This window comes from Eubalaena glacialis, chromosome 10 (genome assembly GCF_028564815.1).
Source record: "Eubalaena glacialis isolate mEubGla1 chromosome 10, mEubGla1.1.hap2.+ XY, whole genome shotgun sequence".
NCBI classification, from domain to species: Eukaryota; Metazoa; Chordata; class Mammalia; order Artiodactyla; family Balaenidae; genus Eubalaena; species Eubalaena glacialis.
In genome coordinates, this window is record NC_083725.1 from 68215570 (window position 1) to 68236923 (window position 21354).

Genomic DNA, 21354 nt, shown 5'->3' on the forward strand with positions numbered 1-21354 from the left:
TACAGTTTTCCAAATACAGGCTTTCACTTCCTTGGATAAGTTGATTCCTAGGTATTTTTTGGATGCAATTTAAAAATTTTTTTTAATTGAAATATAGTTGCTGTACAATATTATATAAGTTACAGGTGTACCATACAATGATTCATAGTTTTTAAAGGTTGTACTCCATTTATAATTACTATAATGTCTATATTCCCTGTGTTGTACAATATATCCTTGTAACTTATTTTATACCTAATAGTTTATACATCTTTCTTCTCTACACCTATATTGCCCCTTCCCCCTTCCCTTTCCCCATGGGTCACCACTAGTTTGTTTTCTATATCTGTAAGTCTGCTTCTTTCTTATTATATTCACTAGTTTCCTGTATTTTTTAGATTCCACAACTAAGTGATATCATACAGCATTTGTCTTTCTCTGACTTATTTCACTTAAAATAATACCCTCCAAGTCCATCCGTGTTGCTGCAAATGGCAAGATTTCATTCTTTTTTATGGCTGAGTATTAGTCCATTGTGTGTGTGTGTGTGTGTATATACCACGTCTTCTTTATCCATTCATCTGTTGATGGTCACTTAGGTTGCTTCCGTATCTTGCCAGTTGTAAACAATGCTGCTATGAACACTGGGATGCATGTACCTTTTCAAATTAGTGCTTTTGTTTTTTTCAGATATTTACCCAGGAGTAGAATTGCTTGGTCAATGGTAGTTCTATTTTAAGTTTCTTGAGAAACCTCCATACTGTTTTCCACAGTGGCTGTACAGTTTACATTCCCACCAGCAGTGCATGAGGGTTGTCTTTTCTCCACATCCTCTCCAACAATTGTTATATTTGTGTTCTTTTTGATGATAGCCATTCTGAGAGGTGTGAGGTGATATCTCATTGTGGTTTTGATTTGCATTTCCCTAATGATTAGCAGTGTTCAGCATCTTTTCATGGGCCTGTTGGCCATATGCATTTGCTCTTTAGAAAAATGTCTTCAGTTCTTCTGCCCATTTTTTAAACGGGTTGTTTGGTTTTTTCGATGTTGAGTTGTATGAGCTATTTATATATATATTGGATATTAATCCCTTATTGGTCATATCATTTTCTCCTACTCAGGAGGTTGTCTTTTCCTTTTTTCAATGGCTTCTATTGCTGTGCAAAAACTTGTAGGTTTAATTAGGTTCCATTTGTTTATTTTTGCATTTATTTCCTTTGGTTTAGGAAACAGATCCAAAAAAATATTGCTATGATTTATGTCAAAGACTGTTCTGCCTTTGTTTTCCTCTAAAAGTATTATAGTATCCAGTCTTACATTTAGGTCTTTAATCCATTTTGACTTTATTTTTGTATATGGTGTTCGAGAATGTTTTAACTTCATTCTTTTACATTTAGCTGTCCAGTTTTCCCAGTACCACTTATTTGAAGAGATTATCATTTCTCCATTGTATATTCTTGCCTCCTTTGTCATAGATTAATTGATCATAAGTGCATGGTTTTTTCCTGGGCTCTCTCTACTGTTGCATTGATGTCCCTTTTTATGCCAGTACCATAATGTTTTGATTACTGTAGCTTTGTAATATAGTCTGAAGTCAGGGAGCATGATTCCTACAGATCTGTTATTCTTTATCAAGACTGTTTTGACTATTTGGGTTCTTTTGTGTTTCAATACAAATTTTAATATAGTTTGTTCTGGTTCTTTGAAAAATGCCATTCATATTTTTTTTTGAATTTTAATATCCTTATTGGAGTTTAATTGCTTTACAATATTGTGTTAGTTTCTGCTGTACAACACAGTGAATCAGCTATATGTATACATATATCCCCATATCCCCTCCCTCTTGTGTCTCCCTCCCACCCTCCCTATCCCACCCCTCTAGGTCATCAGAAAGCATCAAGCTGATCTCCCTGTGCTTTGCAGCAGCTTCCCACTAGCCATCCATTTTACATTTGGTAGTGTATATATGTCAATGCTACTCTCTCACTTCATCCCAGCTTCCCCTTCCCCCCGTGTCCATTGATATTTTGATAGGGATTGCATTGAATCTGTAGATTGCCTTTGGTAGTATGGTCATTTTAACAATATTGATTCTTCCAATCCAAGAACACGGTGTATCTTTCCATCTGTTTGTCGTCTTCTTTTTCTTTCATCAGTGTCTTATACTTTTCCGAATACAGTTCTTTTGCCTCCTTAGGTAGGTTTATTCCTAGATATTTTATTCTTTTTGATGTGATGGTAAATGGGATTCTTTCCTTAATTTTTCTTTATGATAGTTCATTGTTAATGTGTAGGAATGGAACAGATTTCTGTATATTGATTTTATATCCTGCAACTTTACTGAATTCAGTGATGAGCGCTAGTAGTTTTCTGGTGGTGTCTTTAGGATTTTCTATATGTACTATTGCATCAACTGCAAATGGTGACAGTTTTACTTCTTCCTTTCCAATTTGGATTCCCTTTATTTCTTTTTCATCTCTGACTGTCGTAGCTAGGACTTCCAAAACTATGTTGAATAAAAGTGGCTAGAGTGGACATCCTTGTCTTGTTCCTGATCTTAGAAGAAATGCTTTCAGCTTTTCACTGTTGAGTATGATGTTAGCTGTGGGTTTGTCATATATGGCCTTTATTATGTTGAGGTACATTCCCACTATGCCCACTTTCTGGAGAGTTTTTATCATAAATGGGTGTTGAATTTTGTCAAAAGCTTTTTCTGCATCTATTGAGATGGTCATATGGTTTTTATTCTTCAATCTGTTGATGTGGTGTTATCACACTGATTGATTTGCGTATATTGAAGAATCCTTGCATCCCTGGGATAAATCCCACTTGATCATGGTGTATGATCCTTTTAATGTATTGTTGGATTTGGATTGCTAGGATTTTGTTGAGGATTTGTGCATCTCTGTTCATCAGTGATATTGGCCTGTAATTTTCTTTTTTTGTCATATCTTTGTGTGGTTTTGGTATCAGCGTGATGATGGACTCACAGAATGAGTTTGGGAGTGTTCCTTCCTCTGCAATTTTTTGGAATAGTTTCATAAGGATTGGTGTTAACTCTTCTCTAAATGTTTGATAGAATTTGCCTGTGAAGCCATCTGGTCCTGGACTTTTGTTTGTTGGACTTTTTAAAATCACAGTTTTAATTTCAGTACTGGTAATTGGTCTGTTCATATTTTGTATTTCTTACTGGTTCACTCTTGGAAGATTGTACCTTTCTAGGAATTTGTCCATTTCTTCTAGGTTGTCCATTTTATTGTCATGTAGTTGATTATAGTAGTCTCTTATGATCCTTTGTATTTCTGTGGTGTCAGTTGTAACTCCTTTTTCATTTCTGATTTTATTGATTTGAGCCCTCTCCCTTCTTTCCTTGATGAGTCTGGCTAAAGGTTTATTAATTTTGTTTTTCTTTTCAAAGAACCAACTTTTAGTTTCATTGATCTTTTCTATTGTTTTCTTCATTTCTATTTCATTTATTTCTGCTCTGATCTTTATGATTTCTTTCCTTCTGCTAACTTTGGGTTTTGTTTGTTCTTCTTTCTCTAGTTGCTTTAGGTGTAAGTTTGGGTTGTTTGAGATTTTTTTCTTATTTCCTGAGGTAACACTGTATTGCCATAAACTTTCCTTTTGTAAGTGCTTTTGCTGAGTCCCATAGGTTTTGGATTGTCGTGTTTTTGTTTTCATTTGTCTCTAGGTATATTTTTAATTTCATCTTTGATTTCTTCAGTGATCCATTGGTTGTTTAGTAGCATACTATTTATCCTCCAAGTGTTTGTGTTTTTTACAGTTTTTTTTTTCTTGTAGTTGATTTCTAATCTCAGCGTTGTGGTCAGAAAAGATGCTTGATAAGATTTCAGTTTTCTTAAATTTACCATGGCTTGCTTTGTGGCCCAGCATGTGATCTGTCTTGGAGAATGTTCCATGTGCACTTGAGAATAATGTGTATTCTGCTGCTTTCAGATGGAATATTCCATAAATATCAATTAAGTCAATGTGATCTAATGTGTTATTTAAGGCTTGTGTTTCCTTATTGATTTTCTATCTGGATGATCTGTCCATTGATGTAAGTGAGGTGTTAAAGTCCCCCGCTATTATTGTGTTACTATCGATTTCTCCTTTTATGGCTATTAGCATTTACCTTATACACTGGTGTGCTCCTATGTTGCATGCATATATATTTACAATTGTTATATGTTCTTGGATTGATCCCTTGATCATTATGTAGTGTCTTTCTTTGTCTCTTGTAACAGTCTTTATTTTAAAGACTGGTTTTTCTTTCGTAATTTTCTTATTTCCACTTTTGGCCTTTTCTTTTTTGCCTAGTGAAGTTCCTTTCAGCTTTGTTGTAAAGCTGGTTTTGTGGTGCTGAATTCTTTTAGCTTTTCCTTGTGTGTAAAGCTTTTGATTTCTCCATCAAATCTGAAGCACTGCCTTGCAGGGTAGAGTATTCTTGGTTGTAGATTATTCCCTTTCATCACTCTAAATATATCATGCCACTTCCTTCTGGCCTGCAGAGTTTCTGATGAAAAATCAGCTGATAGCCTTATGGGAGTTTCCTTGCTGCTTCTTGTATTCTCTCTTTATCTTTAATTTTTGTCATTTTAGTTACAATGTGTCTTGATGTATTCCTCTTTTGAGTTAATCCTGTATGGGACTCTCTGTGCTTCCTGCACTTAGATGTCTGTTTCCTTTCCCAATGAGGCAAGTTTTCAGCTATTATGTCTTCAGTTATGTTCTCAGCCCCTTTCTCTCTTGTTTCTGAGACCCCTATAGTGCAAATATTTGTGCACTTAATGTGGTCCCAGAGGTCTCTAACTGTCCTCATTTCTTTTCTTTGTCTTTTTTTCTGTTCAGTGGCAGTGATTTCCACTACTCTGTCTTCCAGCTCACTGATCTGTTCCTCTGTGTTATATAGTCTACTATTGATTCCTCATAGTGTTTTCATTTCAGTTATTGCATTCTTCATCTTTGTTTGTTCTTTATATTTTCTAATTCTTTGTTTAAAAACTTCTAACTTCTCTCTCTGTGCATCCATTCTTTGTCCAAGTTCTTTGATCATCCTTATGATCATTACCCTGAACTCTTTCTCAGGTAGATTGCCTATCTCCACTTAGTTTTTCTTCTGAGGTTTTAGCTTGTTCCTTCATCTGGAACATGTTCCTATTTCACCTCATTTTGCCTAAGTTGCTGTTTTTATTTTTATGGATTTGGCAAGTTGGTTCTGTTTCCCGACTTTGGAGAAGTGTCCTTTTGTAGGAGATGTCCTGTGTGTTCCAGCAGTACACTACCCTCTCATCACCAGAGCTATGTATGCTGTGTGGATCTTTTGTGGCAGGCTGACTGTGTGCACAGTCTGAGCATGTGGGTGGTCTGCTAGACTTGATTGGCCCCTGGTCCTGTTGGTTGCCAGACCCTGCCTTGTGTGGAGGCTGCCTGTCACTGGTTCGTAGGACCCAGTCATGAGGTGGCTGACTGCGGAACCTTGGGGCCCCTGGGTCCAGCTTACTGGTGGGCAGAATCAGGGTCCAGGAGACCTCAGTCTATTGTGTGTCCACTGGTGGGTGAAGGAAGGTTCTGGGGCTAGTGCTGGAATACTGGTGGGCAGAGCTGTTTCCTGGGGTCTGGTTGCAGGGTGCAAAGGTCCTAGAGGTGGTGTCAGATTGCTGGTGGGTGGGCCGATTCCTAACACAGTTGGTTGTGGGGTCTGGGGTATCGTGCATGTCGGCCTGCTAGTGGGCGGGCTAGGGCCCAGCCATTCCCAGGGCAGGATATGGCCTACTAGTGAGTGGGCTGGTTCCGCAGGCTGTGGTTTTCTTGTGGCTGGTGTCTGCCTGCTGGTGGGTGAAGCTGGGCCTGACGCTAGACCAGGTTCTCTGGTGGGCAGGACCAGGGCCCAGCAGGTCCCAGGGCAGGGTCTGACTTGCTATTGGGCAGGCCATGTCCGCAGACTGGGGGGCTGCGGTTTTCTTATGGCTGCTCTCTGCCCACTGGTGGGTAAAAATGGGCCCAAGGCTAGAGCAGGATCCTTGGAGGGTGGGGCTGGGTCCAAGGGATTATGGGGCTGGGGCCTGTCCACTGGTGGGCGGAGCTGGTTCCTGGGGCCTCAGGTCTAGTGCCTGCACTCTGGTGTATGGGGCCAGGTCCTGGGCCCTCTGGTGGGCAGGGCCATGTCCAGGTGTGGCTGTGGGCTCAGGGGTTCTTAAGGCAGCCTGTCTGCTCATGAGTAGGGCTGTGTCCTTTCCCAGTTAGTTGCCTGGCCTGAGGCCTCCCAGTACTGATGTCTACAGACTGTTGAACCAGGGCAGCACTGCATCCTGGGACTAATAAGCTAGAGGGAGGATTCTAAAATGGCGCTTGCCAGCACCAGGGTCCATGTGGCAGAATGAGCTCCCCAGATGGCTGCCACCAGTGTGTATGTCCCCAGGGTGAGCTCCAGTTGCGTCCTGCTTCTCCAGGAGACTCCAAGATCAGCAGATGGGTCTAATCCAGGCTCGTACCAAATTACTGCTTCTGCCCTGGGTCCCGGAGTGTGAGATTTTTATGTGCTTTACGAGTGGTCTCTATTTCCCCCAGCCCTCTGGGACTCTCTAAAGTAAGCCCTGCTGGCCCTCAAAGCCAGATGCTCTGGAGGCTCATCTTCCCAGTGCAGGACCCCTGGTCTGGGGAGCTCAGTGTGGGGCTTGGACCTCTCACTTCTTTGGGAGAACCTCTGCAATTGTCATTATTCTCCTGTTCGTGGGTTGCCCACCCAGGGGTATGGGACTTGACTATATTGCAACTCCACCCCTCCTACCCATCTCATTGTGGTTCCTTCTTTATATCCTTAGGCATAGAAGACCTTTTCTGTTAGCTTCTGGTCCTTTTCATCAATGGTTGTTCCGTAAATAGTTGTGATTTTGGTGTGCCTGTGAGAGGGGGTGAGCTTAGGGTCTTTCTACTCTACCATCTTGGCCAATCCCCGGTCTTGAATGATGTTTTTATGTGGGAGCATCCATATGTAGACTGGGTGTACCCAGTGACTTTGGGGTGCCGGCTGGATCTGATGTGGATGGCAGCCACGTCTTTCCTCAGGGTGTGCTGGCCACTAAGATGAGGGTGTGGCTGGTGTTGGATTAGCTAGAGCCTCCAGCAGAGTGTGAGGCAGGACTTCCTCTCTGCTCAGTGGCCACCGTCACTCTGTCGGGGGTGGGGCCTGCTGCCTAGTTGCTGGAGCAGAAGCCCTGAGGGTCCAGCTTGAGCTGGCTCCGTTCCCTTTAAGTGTGTGTGTTTCCCTTCTCCCCACACTGGGGCCTTGCCCTGGAGGAGGGGAGTGCTGAAGTAAGCGGGGCTTGTGCGCTCATAGAGGTCCGCTGCTCCGCCTGTGTAGGCGTCTGCAGCTCCACGCCGCTGCAGCCCAAGGTCACATCTTTTCCCCGTTATGGTTGACCCAGATCCAGTGCAAGGTTGTGGCACGGAAGAGCGGGACTGGGGTGTTCTCTCGGCTCACACTGGGGAGTGCGGTGCGGCGGCAGCTGCTAGGCAGACCTCTCTCCACCCTGTCTGGGGGTGAGCTTGCACCCGTGCACTCCTCACAAGTGGAGTCTAGGCTTCTTCAGCCTTTCTATCTGTCCTGGCATTTCTCCAGACAGCCAAGGGGCTTGTCTCCTCCCTGCAGGACCCCTCGTCCCCTCCGGGGACACCCTGTCTGTGGCTCGACCCGCTCACTCCCCACCCATGCGATCTCCCTTTTCCTCTTAGTCCCCTCCCCGGGGCACAGGTCCTGACCAAGTGCTTTTCTTCTGTCCTACCTGATTACATGGGAATCTTTCTTGCAGCCTTGGTGGTTTAGGAGTTCTTCTACCAGTTTCCAGTTAGTTTTCCATGAGAACTGTTCTGCATGTAGATGTGATTTTGATGTGTTTGTGGGGTCAGGTGAGCTCCACATCCTCTTACTCTACCATCTGGATCCCCCTCCTGAAGCACTAGCCTAGGTCCTCATATTTCTAAAAATTCATCTCATGGCTTCTAATCTTTGGTCTGGCCCATACTTGCATCCCCAGCCTCATTCTGCACCAGCCACCCTTTCCCTCTGCTTTTAGTCACACTAGCCTTCTTTAAATCCTTCCAACAGGCATTCCTCCTCTTTGCTGTGACACCTTTCACACATTCTTCTCTTTGTACGGAACATTTCCTCTCTGCATTAGAGTAAGTTTAATACTAGCTGCTGCGACAAACTTAAAAATGTCAATGACTGAACACAAAAGTTTATTTCTTGCTTTTACAAAATCTATTGTGGATATTCCTGGTTGGTAGGTGGCCTTCCACATGATCCTTCAGAGAGCCAGGTCCCTTCTGGCTATGGCTCTGTCATCCCATGGGACCTTAAGAGTACTTTATTGGATCCTATGCAACTGGTGGATAGATGGTTGAGTGAGGGGAGGGTGGTGAGAGACGTAGAGGATCCTACAGGAGGTTTTGAATGGGCTGTACCTGGAAACAGCATTTATCACTTCCACCCAGGTGCACTGGCTAGAACGGAGTCATATGCCCACATCTAGCTGCCTAGGAGGCAGGAAGAAACAGTCTAGCTGTGTGCCCAGAAAGTAGAGGGAATGGCTTCAGTTAATCCAGAGATTTCTTTGACACATACTACATCCCCAGCTGCATTCACTGATTACCTCCTGCCCGTCCTTCAGATCTCAGGGACGCCTTCTCTTACCTCTGTGACTAGGTCAAATCACCCTAGTCCTTCATGCGCCTTTCTTTTGTGGCAGTAATCACTGTTGTAAATTCATGCTCCTTTGTGTTACTGTTTCTTCCGTGCTTGTTTCCCACTAGGTACTGTTCCTCGAGGATAGGAATTGTATCTCTTTTGCTCAGTCCCAACCCAGTGCTTGGTACATGTAGTCATTCAGTAAATATTTGTTGACTGAAGGAACCAAAATGAAAGAAAATGAATAGGTAATTGCCCCGTGGGCATCTACTGCTACCCAGTGTGGCTCCAGAGGAAGTCAGACTGAAATACCATCCCACTCCCAGCCCTTAGTGCTATCTGTGGGTCCCAAATCTGACTCAACACCTTTCAGTGTGTCTAGGCATCCGAAAGGCCACTGCCCAGCTCCTGGCCCCTCTGATACTATTTCATTGCTAATAGACACCCTGCCCAAGGTTATCCCCAGATGTTCCAGCCACTCTTCTCAACAAGGATTGTGTATTTTTGCCCTTCAGAGGCTGGCCTCATAGGGGTAGTGTGGCGTCGGGGCCCCAGACAGCCACGAGGTCTCCCTTACCCCACTGGCTCTGCTTATCCCTTAGATGCGTGTGTCCCCCTGACCTCCTGTCCCCTATCCCTCCCCAGAACAGGCTTTAGTGAAAGAGACTATCAGTGCTGTTGACAGACTGACCGGGTGTGTAGAGGTTGCACTGAGGAAGGTGAAGTGTCAGACAAAACGTATCCTGAAGCCAAAGTCCACGCCTTGCCAAATTTCCAGCCTCCTTGGGAGACAAGTGCTAAATGTATTTGTTCTTATTATTTTGTCACCAGCATCCTTAATATTTGGTATAAGCTACCTATCCAGTGTGGAGAAGGGAAAAAAATTCTTACCTTTCAAATGTGTAACAGTGATGGTGGAATTTTGAACAGGAGGGGCAAAGGTATTCTGAGTGTGAACAGGTGAAACTGCAGGATAAGACACTGCCCAGCAGTAAGTCCTGTCCCTAGCAGCCTCACTCCTCCAGCCCCACCCTCGCCCCAGACCTAGCAAGCATGCAGCCCTGCATTGTGGGGCCTTGAAGCACTTGGGCAGAGGTGAGGGCGGTGTCGATCTGATGCTCTCCTGCATTCCTTACAGATTGCAAAGGAAGATGCCATTCTGCCGGTAGCTCTCTTCCCATCTCTCTGCGAGCTCATCTTTCATAACAACCCTCTGGTGGCCCATACACAAGGTATGGTACCCACAAACCTGCCCCCTGAACCTAGTCTCCAAGAAGCAATGTGGGCATCCTCGTCCCTACCTCAGTGCCGAGCCCTGCTCTGCTCTGCGTCGTGGGTGGACAAGGTTCATAGTGCATTGGGGGCTGTAGAAAGCAACAGAGACCTCTGAGCACATGCTCTGCACTAACTCATCCTGACGGCAAACCTGTGAAGTGGGCATTTTTGTCCCCGTGCACAGTAGATGAAACTGAGGATCAGAGAGGGTCACAATCTACCCAACGTCACACAGCAACAAAGAGGCAGTGCTGGGAATGGAGTGCAGAATTATCTAGATCCTGCATGGGCTCTATAACAACACTTTGCTTTGTGGAACAGGTCTGTTGTGACCTCACTCCCCACTTCCCAGTTGGGGAGGAGTGGGAGGCCGAACTGCTGAGCCCTCCCCACCCAGAGCATGCTGAATGCAGTAGATGCTCTGTCAGTACTGGAACCCACTGTCAAAGATGCAGCAGCTGGAGGCATTTTAGAATCCTGGGCCCTGGAGTGACACTAGGGTATTCTAATCTCTACTCTACACTGTCTTCATTGCCTTGGGCAAATTCCTTAACCTCTCTGTGCCTCAGTTTCCTCACCTGTCAAATGGGCATAATATAGGTACCTACCTCCTAGAGCTGGTGCGAGAATTAAGTAAGTTTATACATGTACATGAACAGTGCCTGGCACACAGAAGCCCCCAGTAAATGTTAGCTAATAGTAATCTTATTTTCCCACCATGGCTCCAGGGGTCCCTCCACTGCTAAAAAGCTTCCTCCAGGAGCGGCTGGGAATCCACTTAATCCGAAGGAAGATGGTAAAGGCTAAGCATCACATTTTGATGCCTCGGAAGGACTCTCGGAAGGTAAGGCTTCAAAGGCAGGACCCCCCAAGCCCAGGGGGAGTGGAGCCTATTTTAATGCCTGCAGACCAACCTGGCAGCAGAGCTGCTCCCTCCCACAATATCTGGGATCCCTCCGTTAGGTTTGTAGCAGCAGTTTTGTCTTCTCCTTCCCTCGCTCTCTTACATACAGATACACCCAGGAGAGACAAGACAGCCAGCCAGAGACCCAAAAGTCAGAGTAGGGAGGAGCCTGGGAGGGCATTGAGTCTGACCCCCTAATTTTACAGAGAAACTGAGGTCCAGAGAAGATGCTGTGGAGAAGTGGAGAGAAATCAGTCAGAAGACCCAGGTGTGAGTCTGGCTCCATCATTTTTCTAGCTGCCTGAACTTGGGCAAGATTTCCACTCTCTGAGCTTCAGCTTCTCAACTCTAAAACGTCTCAGAGCTGCTGAGAGGACTGGATGAAGCAACAGATATAAAAATACTTTATAAACTCCCAAAACCCCTACGAATGCAGGTTACAGTCACCTATGGGAATCGTGAATGGCTGCTCCAGGCCTAGAATACACATCTCCTGCCTGAATCTTAGGAAGCGTTTCCTACTGTTGACAGCAGTCTGCTCCCTCAGTACCTCCCCCAGCTAGTGGTCTTAGATTTGCCTTCTGGGATGCTGTAAAGTAAGTCAAATCCCTCTTTCATCCAAAGGATTTCAGAAATTTCTGTGAAATGCTGCTCCCTCCTGAACTTTAGTCTTCCTACGGCCAAAAGCTGGACTGGGCATTGCTGATCCCGAAAGTTAATTACAGTTATTCCCTGCCCACCCCCCCAGTCTGCTTCTGTACAGCCAAGCTCTTGTCTTGAGCCCTCAGAGGACCAGAGCAGCATGTAAAACCAGAAATAGAAATTCAGAGGGTTTCCATCATCTTTCCCCTTGTCTGTTGCCTCCTCTAAGGATCCTACTACTTCCCTTCCCATCAGCCAGCTGGGGAAGGGCACAGTCAGTGAGCCGGATGCTAAGTACGTAATCCCCTCTCCCATGTACGGAACACCCATGCTGAGAACTTGCACACGTGCTACCCTGTAACCCTCACCACGGACAAGGAAACAGGCTCAGATAGGTGAAATAACTTATTTGTTAAAAGGTAGTGTTGGGGTCCAGGGGCACTGCTACAGTTCCAACTAGTAGAGGATAAACACCAAGTATCAGTGGCCAAATGAGAAGCACATCAATGCTTTGTGAATCTAGGCAAACACCATCTAACCTCCAATGCAGGCTAGACTGGAGAGTGTTGTGTGGCCTGCAGGCAGGTTGGAGATGCCTACATGTCCCCTGTGTGCTCCCAGAGATGTACAGCCTTTTACTCACTCAGTTACACAGACCAAGGTTGCTGGCCCTCCCTCATACTAGGCATGGACAAGACAGGGGGGGAAATGGAGAACCTGCCAGAGCAGGCCTGGACCCACCCAACGTGTAACCAAAAAGCTGTATGAGGCCTCTATGTGTGAGAACACAAAGGGAAGATCAAACGGCCTGCCCTTGATGCTCAGCAGTCCAGCCCATCTGGGACACAGGGTCCAATGACTCTCAACCTCTGACCAATCAGATTATCCAGTCTTCCCTCAGGAAAGTGGTGGTGGGATAGAGAGTGTCCCCAGCACTCCTCCAGCACAGACCTGTGAGAGGGAGGAAAAAATGTGGCCCCTTCTCCACCAGCCTGCAAATGACGGCACTTGGTGTTTTGGACACTGAGGCATGAGTTCTGAAAAAAGACTCTGGGTCCCTCAGGCTTCAAGTCTAAACACTGAGATTTTACATATTTCAAAAAGGAAATATTTTCTTAGAATCCTATTTTATAAAATCCTATTTTGTAAATCCTATAAATCCTATTATATAAAAGTCATCCGTCACACTCCCTAGTTTGTTAGGTACATTTGTGCGTACCATCTCATTTGGGAGAACTCTGCAAGACAGGCAGGCAGGGACTATTCTCCCATTTTGTAAGCTCAAATGATAGACTGTGCTTGAGATCTTTCCACTGCACTGCATGCCTGTCAAAGTATAGATATAAGTGGACCAAATACCTTTGACAAAGAATAAAAACAATTCACCGTGTAACTAGGGAGGGGAAGCAGAACTAAGCCCAGCTGAGGGAGACTGGGCCCACGGCTCTCTCCTGGCAGATGAGGCGGAGGAGGAGGAGGGGGTAAGGATGACAGGCTTTTGCTAACTAAGGAAGCTGAGCAGTTCAGTGGGAAAGAAGTTATTGCCTTGGGTCTAAACCCTGAGAGAGATTTGCCTTATATAGGGGTCTTTATATAAGGTGCAGGGACTAGCACCCTGAAAGGGGCCTGGTGCTGCTGCCTTCCAGAGAACGTGGGACCACCTCCCCCAGGCCCTCCTAGGAGTCCCCGAGGGGAGTCAAGGGCACGGTGGGACACCTTGATCAGAGGAATGAGGCTGCTGCAGGCCAGAGTGATATGGTCAGGCATCTAGAATGAGGCCTGGAGCCTCTGCCACTGAACAACTCTGTGACCTTGGACAAGTCATTTTACCTCTCTGAGCCCCAGTTTCCTTATTTATAAAATGAGGACACTTATTCACTGGGTAGTTTGAGGTGTAAATAAAACTACATGTCATGTACGGGGTACATCGTAGATGCCCAATAAGTGTGGTTTTGCCCCCTCCCTCCCCCTATGAGACCTCACCCAGTGCTTTGACCACTACACCAGTTAGCCTTAGGCTGGTGATATCCAGGAGGAGAGATTCTGATTAGGAAGCAAGCCAATTCAGCCCTTCTCCCATGACAGGTGAAAACCCAAGTCCCAAAGGTGCCAAAGCAGCCTCTGATTCTCCATCACCCACCCATGACCACAATCAAGTCTTCCTCAAAGGAGATGCTGGAAACAGAGGCAGAGTTGACTAAAGAGCTGCCCGCCACCAAGACCATTTCTGTGGAGCGAGAGATGCCCATCGAGGGCCCGGATGGCCTTCCCCTCTCCCACCGGGCCTTCGTGCCACTGCCTCCCATCTGCTCCGACTCCACTGTGCATAGTGAGGACACATCCCGCCAGAGCGACGCTGCTGGCCGCCTCAGCCCAGACCACCCGTCAGATGAGGACACCAAGAGCACAGAGTCCATCTTCTTGACCCAGGTGCCTGGACCCACCTGCCCCTGCCCACTCGTTCCCAGCTCCCATGGGTTCCTGTCCAACCCTTAGACGGCTGGACTGCTGTAGGCAGCTGGAACTAAGCACAAGGCAGTTCTGGAAACCAGAAAGCAGCACCCTTGGCAGAGCCTGCAAGCCCCTTCTGGGAGTTCCACTGATCTAAGGCTACTGGTAGGGACACCCATGGGGATAAGTCATGGTCCTGTGGCACAGACAACATCTGGGATTTGGCTGGGGCGTTGGTCAGACCAGTTTCTTGGAAGGATTTGCTGCTGCCTCTGCCTGTCTGCATAAGGTCACCTCACTTCTGATGTTGCATCTGAATCCTGGGAGCACAGATGGATGAGACATGGGTCCTGCCCTCAAGATGTCCTCAGTCTAATAGGGGAGATGGACAGGAACCATGCATGCAGTCGGTGCTGAGACTGAGGAAAACTCAGGGGCTGGGAGCCTAGAGGAAGGAGGGATGCCTTTGTCCTAGACCAGGAGGGCTTCCTAGAAGCAGTTCAAATGAGCTGAGCTTTGCAGGCTGAGTAGGAGTTAACAAGGTGAAGAGCTGGGCAGCAAGGACATTCTGGGCAGAGTGAACAGCGTGAAGCAGGGTACAGAGGAAGGAAATTAAAATGGTACGTACAGAACCATGAATGATTCAGTGTAAATACAGTAGAAAGGTGACATGTAGGAAAAGGGAAGTTTAGGCTGGAGGAGTTGGTAGGGCCCCCTTGAACTTTATTATTGTAACATTATTATCCTCCCTGATCTTCCTGCCTCCAGTCTTGCTCCTCCAATCTGCCAGATCTTTCCAAGATGTACATCCACCCATAAATTATCTAACTCTCTATCCATTCATCTCGTACTTGTTCCACACATGACTTATAGTGACATACAAATTCGTACAATATAAAAGTATCTTTGTGAACTAAATCAGAACCTTCTTGGAACAAAACAGAGTATAAACAAACAAGTATTAAAAAATAATTGAGATAGTTGGATAAAAGGAAGATATGCACAGGAAAGGAAATAATAAGTGCAAGGCCAATTCTGTCACTCAGATGTGCACATCATGCACTGCCACTCTCATAATAGAGGTCTATTGCCAAAATGCAGTTCGAGCTTCCTAGCAGCCTAAGCAATACAGTCAATTATGAGTCACCATGATTGAAAAAAACAATCCCCCAATTGCCCAGGCTATAACCTCCAATACAATGTTGTCTTTTTCCTCCTGATCTTAGCAGACAAACGTTCAGTCTTTCATCATTAATTATGATTAACTGTGGGTTTTTCATAAATGCCCTTTATCAGGTCAAGGAAATTTCTTTCTATTCTTAGCTTGTTGAGTATTTTCTATCATGAAGGGGTGTTAGATTTTGCCAAGTGCTTTTTCTGTGTCTGTTGCAATCATGTGGTTTTTGTCCTTTATCTATTGATATGGTATATTACATTAATTGATTTCCAGATGTTAAATCAACCCTGCATACCTGGGATAAATCGCACTTTGACATGGCATATAATCCTTTTTATATGTTGCCGGTTCAGTTTGCTAGTATTTGGTGGGTATTTCTGTGTTTATATTCATAGGGATATTGGTCTGTAGTTTTCCTTTCTTGTGATGTCTTTCCCTAGTTTGGGTTTCAGGGTAATACTGACTTCAGAGAATGAGTGTTCCCTCTTCCTCTATTTATTTTTGGGAAGAGTTTATGAAGGGTTGGTGTTAATTCTTTAAATGTTTGGTAGAATTCACTACTGAAGCCATCTGATCCTTGGCTTTTCTTTGTGGGAAGTTTTTAAATTACTAATTTGATCTCTTTACTTGTTATAGGTCTACCCAGATTTTCTATTTCTTCTTTAGTCAGCCGTAAGTTTTAATTAAGGGTATAACTACATTCCTACTGGTTTCATAAAGATGCTTCTTATAACACCATCACAGTAAGGCTAGAAAAGTGAATTCAGACAATGTTCACTCACCCCTTTTAAAACTCTTCCATGGCTTGCCATTACAGTGAGGATAAAGAAAATACAAACAAAAACAAAACAAACACCCTCAGCTTGGCATTTAAAGGTCCTTACTGAGCTGGGCCCTGCTTATTGCTCCAGCTGCCTATGTCTTTACGGTACCCTCCAACCACAGCAATATTTTACTCCCCGCAAATGCACTTTGCTGTGTCTTAACTATGCATCTTTGCCCATGCTCTTCCCTGCCTGCAACAGTCCTCCGTTCTCATCACTTGCCGTCTACCTGGGGATGGCTCTCCTGGTTCTTCAAGACTTCGCTCAGGCTAAGGCAACAACCCCTCCAGTGAGCTTCCTGGCCCCCCAGGCTGTTTAGGGCTTCCTGTGGACTCACCCTGAACCCTTGTGCTCTCTCCTGTGACAGCATTTATCACAATGTATGGTAACTGTCTATTTTCACGTCTGCTTCCTCTCACCCCAGTCTGGGTTCTTGCCCATAACAGGATCCAGCATGGGGACCCACACAGAGCTCAGAAGTGTTAAGGGAATGCATTTTCTTTTTCTTCTGGGGCACAGGTCAGTGGGCTGTCTTCCTCCATCTTCCAGAGGGATGATAGAGAGATAAAGGAGAAAGACCAAAGACCACCACCCACAGCACCCAGAGAGGTGAAGAGGACTCAGAAGAAGCTCCCATCTGCCTCCTTCCCCAGAAAGTACCACGGCTCTGAGGAGCTGCTGACAGCCAAGCCTGATCCAGCCTTCACTGAGCCGAAAGGTACGTGAGGAGAATGGCTCTGGGCAAGGGGATCTCTCCATGGCCCAGAGCAAGTCAGGGCAAAGCCAAGGTGGGTGCCAAGCCTCTTTTCCGGGCCAGGGTGTCATCTTCTGTCTGAGTGTCTGTCAAAGGGCCCCTGAGGGTGTTCTGGTTTGGAGCCCTACTTGTCAGGACCCCTGGCCTGGACCTTCATTGGCTTTTGGGGAACCACAGCTGTTCAGAGATTCCAGCCAGTCTGGACCCAGCTGCTTTGGTTGGAAAAGTCTCTCCAGGAAGGGTGTGACGAACAAACACCCAGACTGGTCAGATTCCCAAGGTCCTCCCCAGCCCAGTTAATCTCCAAAGCGAACATCCAAAATCCTCCCTGTGTGGTTTGAGACAAGGGAGGCAGTGCCTTCTCCGGCCCCTTATTTCAGACTCTGCTGTATTAACAGTATCTGCAGTGGTGCTCAGCTGTGCTCTGTTGGGTGTCATTCTCTGCAGTGTAACCCCCTGAGGTTAATGGGTTACTTGGGGTTACTCCCTTTCCCCACTCCTATGCTATTTTTCCATCAGGATCTGTGCACGTAGGAAACAAGTATTCACTGAACAAATGATGGAACTTCTGGCACCACAACAGATCAGGGCAGGATATAGGAACAGTGTTTTCTTCTTGGAGCCCCTCATCTTTTTACCCAGGGCTGCTATGAAATGGGGAATGAAGAAATTGGGGGAGGCATCCAGGAGGAGGGGGATGGGCCTTGACCTTGTCTTTTTGCCCTAGGAATCCAGAAGAATGCACAGGCCTTGCAGCACATGTTGAAACATCCGCTCGTGTATCGCTCCTGCAAGCCCAGGCTGGACACTCTTCAGAAACACTATGTTCCCAAGGAGAAACGGGTAAACTTCCACCTCACTGTGTATGTGAACTGCCCCTCAGGACCCCACGGGTACAGAGGTGGCTGTCACCTTGGGACCTTCAAAGAGCCATGCTTTTCCCTAGTGCCCCCAAGTTCTCCCCTGCCTGTCACTGTGACTGTATGAGGAGGTGAGGCCATGAAAGTTTGAGGAGAAGACTGGGCTAACACTGCGCTCTCCTACCTCCCGTCAGACCCAGAGGATCCCTATTCCACCCCCCCGGAAGACTCGAGCCCAGCTGCTGGATGACATCCTCATTCGCATGCGGGACCCCTGGAACATTACTGAGGCACCACTAGGTATGGCTCTGACCCCCAGTCCTCAGCTGCCAGGATCCAAGATCTAGAAGTTTACTCACCTGCTGGTATAGGCAAAGGGCTTGTGTTGGAGCAGGAAGGGCCCTTAGAGAGCATCTGCCCCAGACCTTCCTGTGTGCAGATGGAGAAACTGAGGCCTGAGTGAGGCAGAGAGTTGCCTAAAGTCACACAGCATGTTACCAATGGCTTGAGACAGAATCAGAAGGGGATTGGCTTTCTAGTGCCCAAACTGGAGAGACCATTTTCAGGCCCTCAACATCCTCTTCCCACCCCTCCCACTTTCTGGGGGGCTCTGGACCCAGTCCCCGCCGCTTTGGGCTAGGTGGGACCCAGGGTGACCTTGGTGCCCCTCGCGGCTTTTCTCCCTGCAGGAGCTGTCCTGTGCCAGCGGACAGAGCAGCGGCTGGTGAACCAGAAGCAGTACCTGGAGGCCAAAAGGCTGCTGAAGGAGTTTCGTACGCGGTACCGGCGGCTGGTGCGCTGCTCACTGCGGTCGGTGTTCGGGGCCACGGCACCACCCCAGGTCCGCCCGGCATTGAGCGAGGGCCAGCCTAAGAAGTTCGGCCGCTTCCTCGAGTTCATGGATGAGTTCCGCCAGGAGCCCACGGCCAGTGACTCGAAAGGCTAGGGCTGCGCACAGGGCCATGTGCGCCGCCCCGCCTGCGCCCCACACCCTCCGCAAGGGCTCCGTGCCCTTGACTGCTCCTTGGGACGGTTGCGGGCCTCCGAGCTCTGCTCAGCCTCACTCGCTGGCCGCCGAGAGTGGGGAGCTTGTCAGGACCTCCTCTCCCTGGGCCGGGCAGGAACCGGCACCTGGCCCAACAGCAATAAAGAGTGGGTGCATAAAGCAAGGTAGGCCTCATGCCTTTTTGGAGCCTAGGCCAGGTTGTCGCACTGGGGAAAGAAACCCCAGCTGATGCACATCCCTAGAGTCCTGTGGGAAACCTGCCTGAGTCACACAGAGTGATAACACTGTGTTATCCCACAGAGCTGGGATAAGCACTAGGACAGAAAACAGGGTCTATGAAACAGAGAAACAGCACAGAATCTAAAGCTCAGAGAAATTAACTAACTTGCCCACAGCCACTAGTGAGTGAGTGAGTGTGTGTGTGTGTGCGCGCGTGCGCGCTGGGAGCAGGGCAGGTACAAAACTGAGGCCTCTAGGCCCCCAAAAGCCTCTAGGCTTTCTCTGTTGGGCAGCTTTTTCCACTGTGAGGGCAAATGTGGGGAGAGGGAAGAGAGGATTGGGAATTTCCTTATTAGATGGCCATGACCACAAAGTTGGGACAAGTTGAGGGGAGGGCTTACATGGAGTTTCCCAAGGTTTTCTAATCCAGGACATAAGCTGAAGTCCCATATGCAAATACAGTGGGATGTGGCTCTAAAACAGACCCTGGGACTGTGCAAGGTCAACCTGGACTCAGGTTAAGTAAGCTAGTTCTGGCCAAAGCAGCCTATGGGGTTGCCCCATTCTCATGAATGCATAGTAGTCAGCACCTACTATAGAGGAGGATCAGGAGAAGGCCACTGGGGCTGAATTTCAGAGATGTGCATTTGGGTGTGGGTGCTGGGTGTGACCTAGTCACCTGGGCAATGATTTCTCCTAAGACTGCTTTCCTGGAGGTGCCTACAATTCAGACCTGGGGAGCAGGCCTGCAGTTCCCAGGGTCCAGGAAGCAGTGGCATAAGGATTAAGGACCCACAGCAAGGCACAAACTCCCACAACCTAAGGTGCAATTAAGGCGATTATAGAAATACAGTCTTGTAGCCACAGGTCTGTGGTGCAGTATCTGCTGTATTTCAAGTGCGAGACTATTAGGAGACAAGTGTTCGCATATTATCACACTCAACCAACCACAGTCACATACATGTGGCCAGTTACATATTTACACCAAGCTGTGGTCATACCAGACACATATTCAAGTTCAGACAGTCACATACACGATCACATACAGTCCCATACACATATCAAGTTACAAAGTCAGTTATGTCTCACTCATTCGCACAGGCACCTGGACAGATTCAGGTAATAAACACAGTGCTACCCTCAGCGGCACTCATGTGCTGGGGCATGTTGCTGACTTACCACGTTGGATCTCCTAGGCCCAAAATCATCCTTCCGCTAATGTTAGGAAGGAGAATCCACCCCAACATTCACACTGTAAACCTCGCTAGGTTCAAGTTCGGGAGATTTGGAATGCTCCCTTCAGCCAGAAACACTATCAAACCATAAGCTCTCAGGCCTGAAAGGCTCCTGGGAACATCCTATCCCAGCCTCAAGGCATGAAGCCTCTTGCAATCTCCCGAACAGATCATTCAGCTCCTGCTTGCACATCTAGTGACAGGGCGCTCATTCCCTACAAAGGTTGGCCCTTCCTTTGTTGGGAAAACTATTGGATGGCTCTAGCCATTGGACTAAGCATCTGCCTAAGTCCCTCAGTAGTCCTAACTCTGCTTTTGGGCCCAGAGTATATCTGCTCTCTCTGCCAGGCTGGCCCTTTACCGATATGAGACTATCCTGAAGAGACTATACCTATGTAGGCCAGACGCTCTTAACTTTCTCAGTTATTCCACATGGGATACCATCTGAATAAATTGGTTCTCCCATCATTCTGAATGCCGAAGCAAGACATTCCAACACAGGGCATCTCCCAGAGCAAAGATAGCACCAAAACTCAAACACACATAGTCTAAGCTCAGCTCCGATTTGCCTGAGATGATTGCTCTCCAGAGATACGACTGACTAGAAACAGAACATTCATGAGTTTGCTTTACTGTATTCTCACCTTGGGCCTCTCCTCAACCTGGCAAGCCTACACTGAAGGATGCACTTTGGTATTGTTTAAACAGCACATCATCCCATTTGATCCCTTAGCAGAAGCATCCCTGACAGGGCACACCTGTTCTGAGTCCTCTGTCTTTGTCAAAAAGCTCCTTGTGATGAGCTGGAGAGGAGGCAGCCAGCAATGGCAGTGCCAAGGGTCTGGGCCCCTTCTGCAATCTAATGCAGACAGCAGGTTGAATGAAACCAAAATCCAAACCATTTTCTACTTCTAGGTTGGAGGGGATAAGGCCCTAAGGACAGCTGTTTATACGAAGAACTAAGAGTAAATAGTACATCAGTCACACACAGACAAAAAAATCCATTAGTTGGCATTTAAGATAATCATTTTTCCTTTACATAGTTACCCATTCTCATTAGGACTTGAAGGTTCTGCTGGAGATTAAGGGCTGAACCCACTGAGGGAAAGCCCTGCTCCTACTGGTGGCACAGCTTCGAGAGGGGGCAGGGCCAACAAGGGAGAATCTGCTGCCGCCGTCTGGAGCCAATCCCCAAAGCTGCTCCTGAGCTCTCATGGCTTGATCTTTGAGGAGTACATTCCCTGTTTCTACCCCTTATTAAATGAGAGGAAAGGAAGAAGAACAAGCCTGGCCTTACCCTGGCTTTGTCCAACTAGTTCTTGACTTAAGACACCAG

General features: G+C 46.9%; 1 protein-coding gene across 3 annotated transcripts in view; it reads left to right on the forward strand.

Annotated features, from left to right (window-relative positions):
* Positions 1–18709, forward strand: part of XRRA1 (X-ray radiation resistance associated 1) — an 80411-nt gene extending 61702 nt beyond the window's left edge. For all 3 annotated transcript variants that reach the window (XM_061202865.1, XM_061202863.1, XM_061202864.1), the window contains 7 exons: positions 9810–9903; positions 10675–10790; positions 13578–13922; positions 16464–16662; positions 17426–17541; positions 17753–17858; positions 18248–18709. In XM_061202865.1, the coding sequence (XP_061058848.1) occupies positions 9810–9903; positions 10675–10790; positions 13578–13922; positions 16464–16662; positions 17426–17541; positions 17753–17858; positions 18248–18504 (1233 nt within the window). In that variant the 3' untranslated portion in view covers positions 18505–18709. The remainder of the gene's footprint in view (positions 1–9809; positions 9904–10674; positions 10791–13577; positions 13923–16463; positions 16663–17425; positions 17542–17752; positions 17859–18247) is intronic.
* The last annotated feature ends 2645 nt before the right edge of the window (positions 18710–21354 follow it).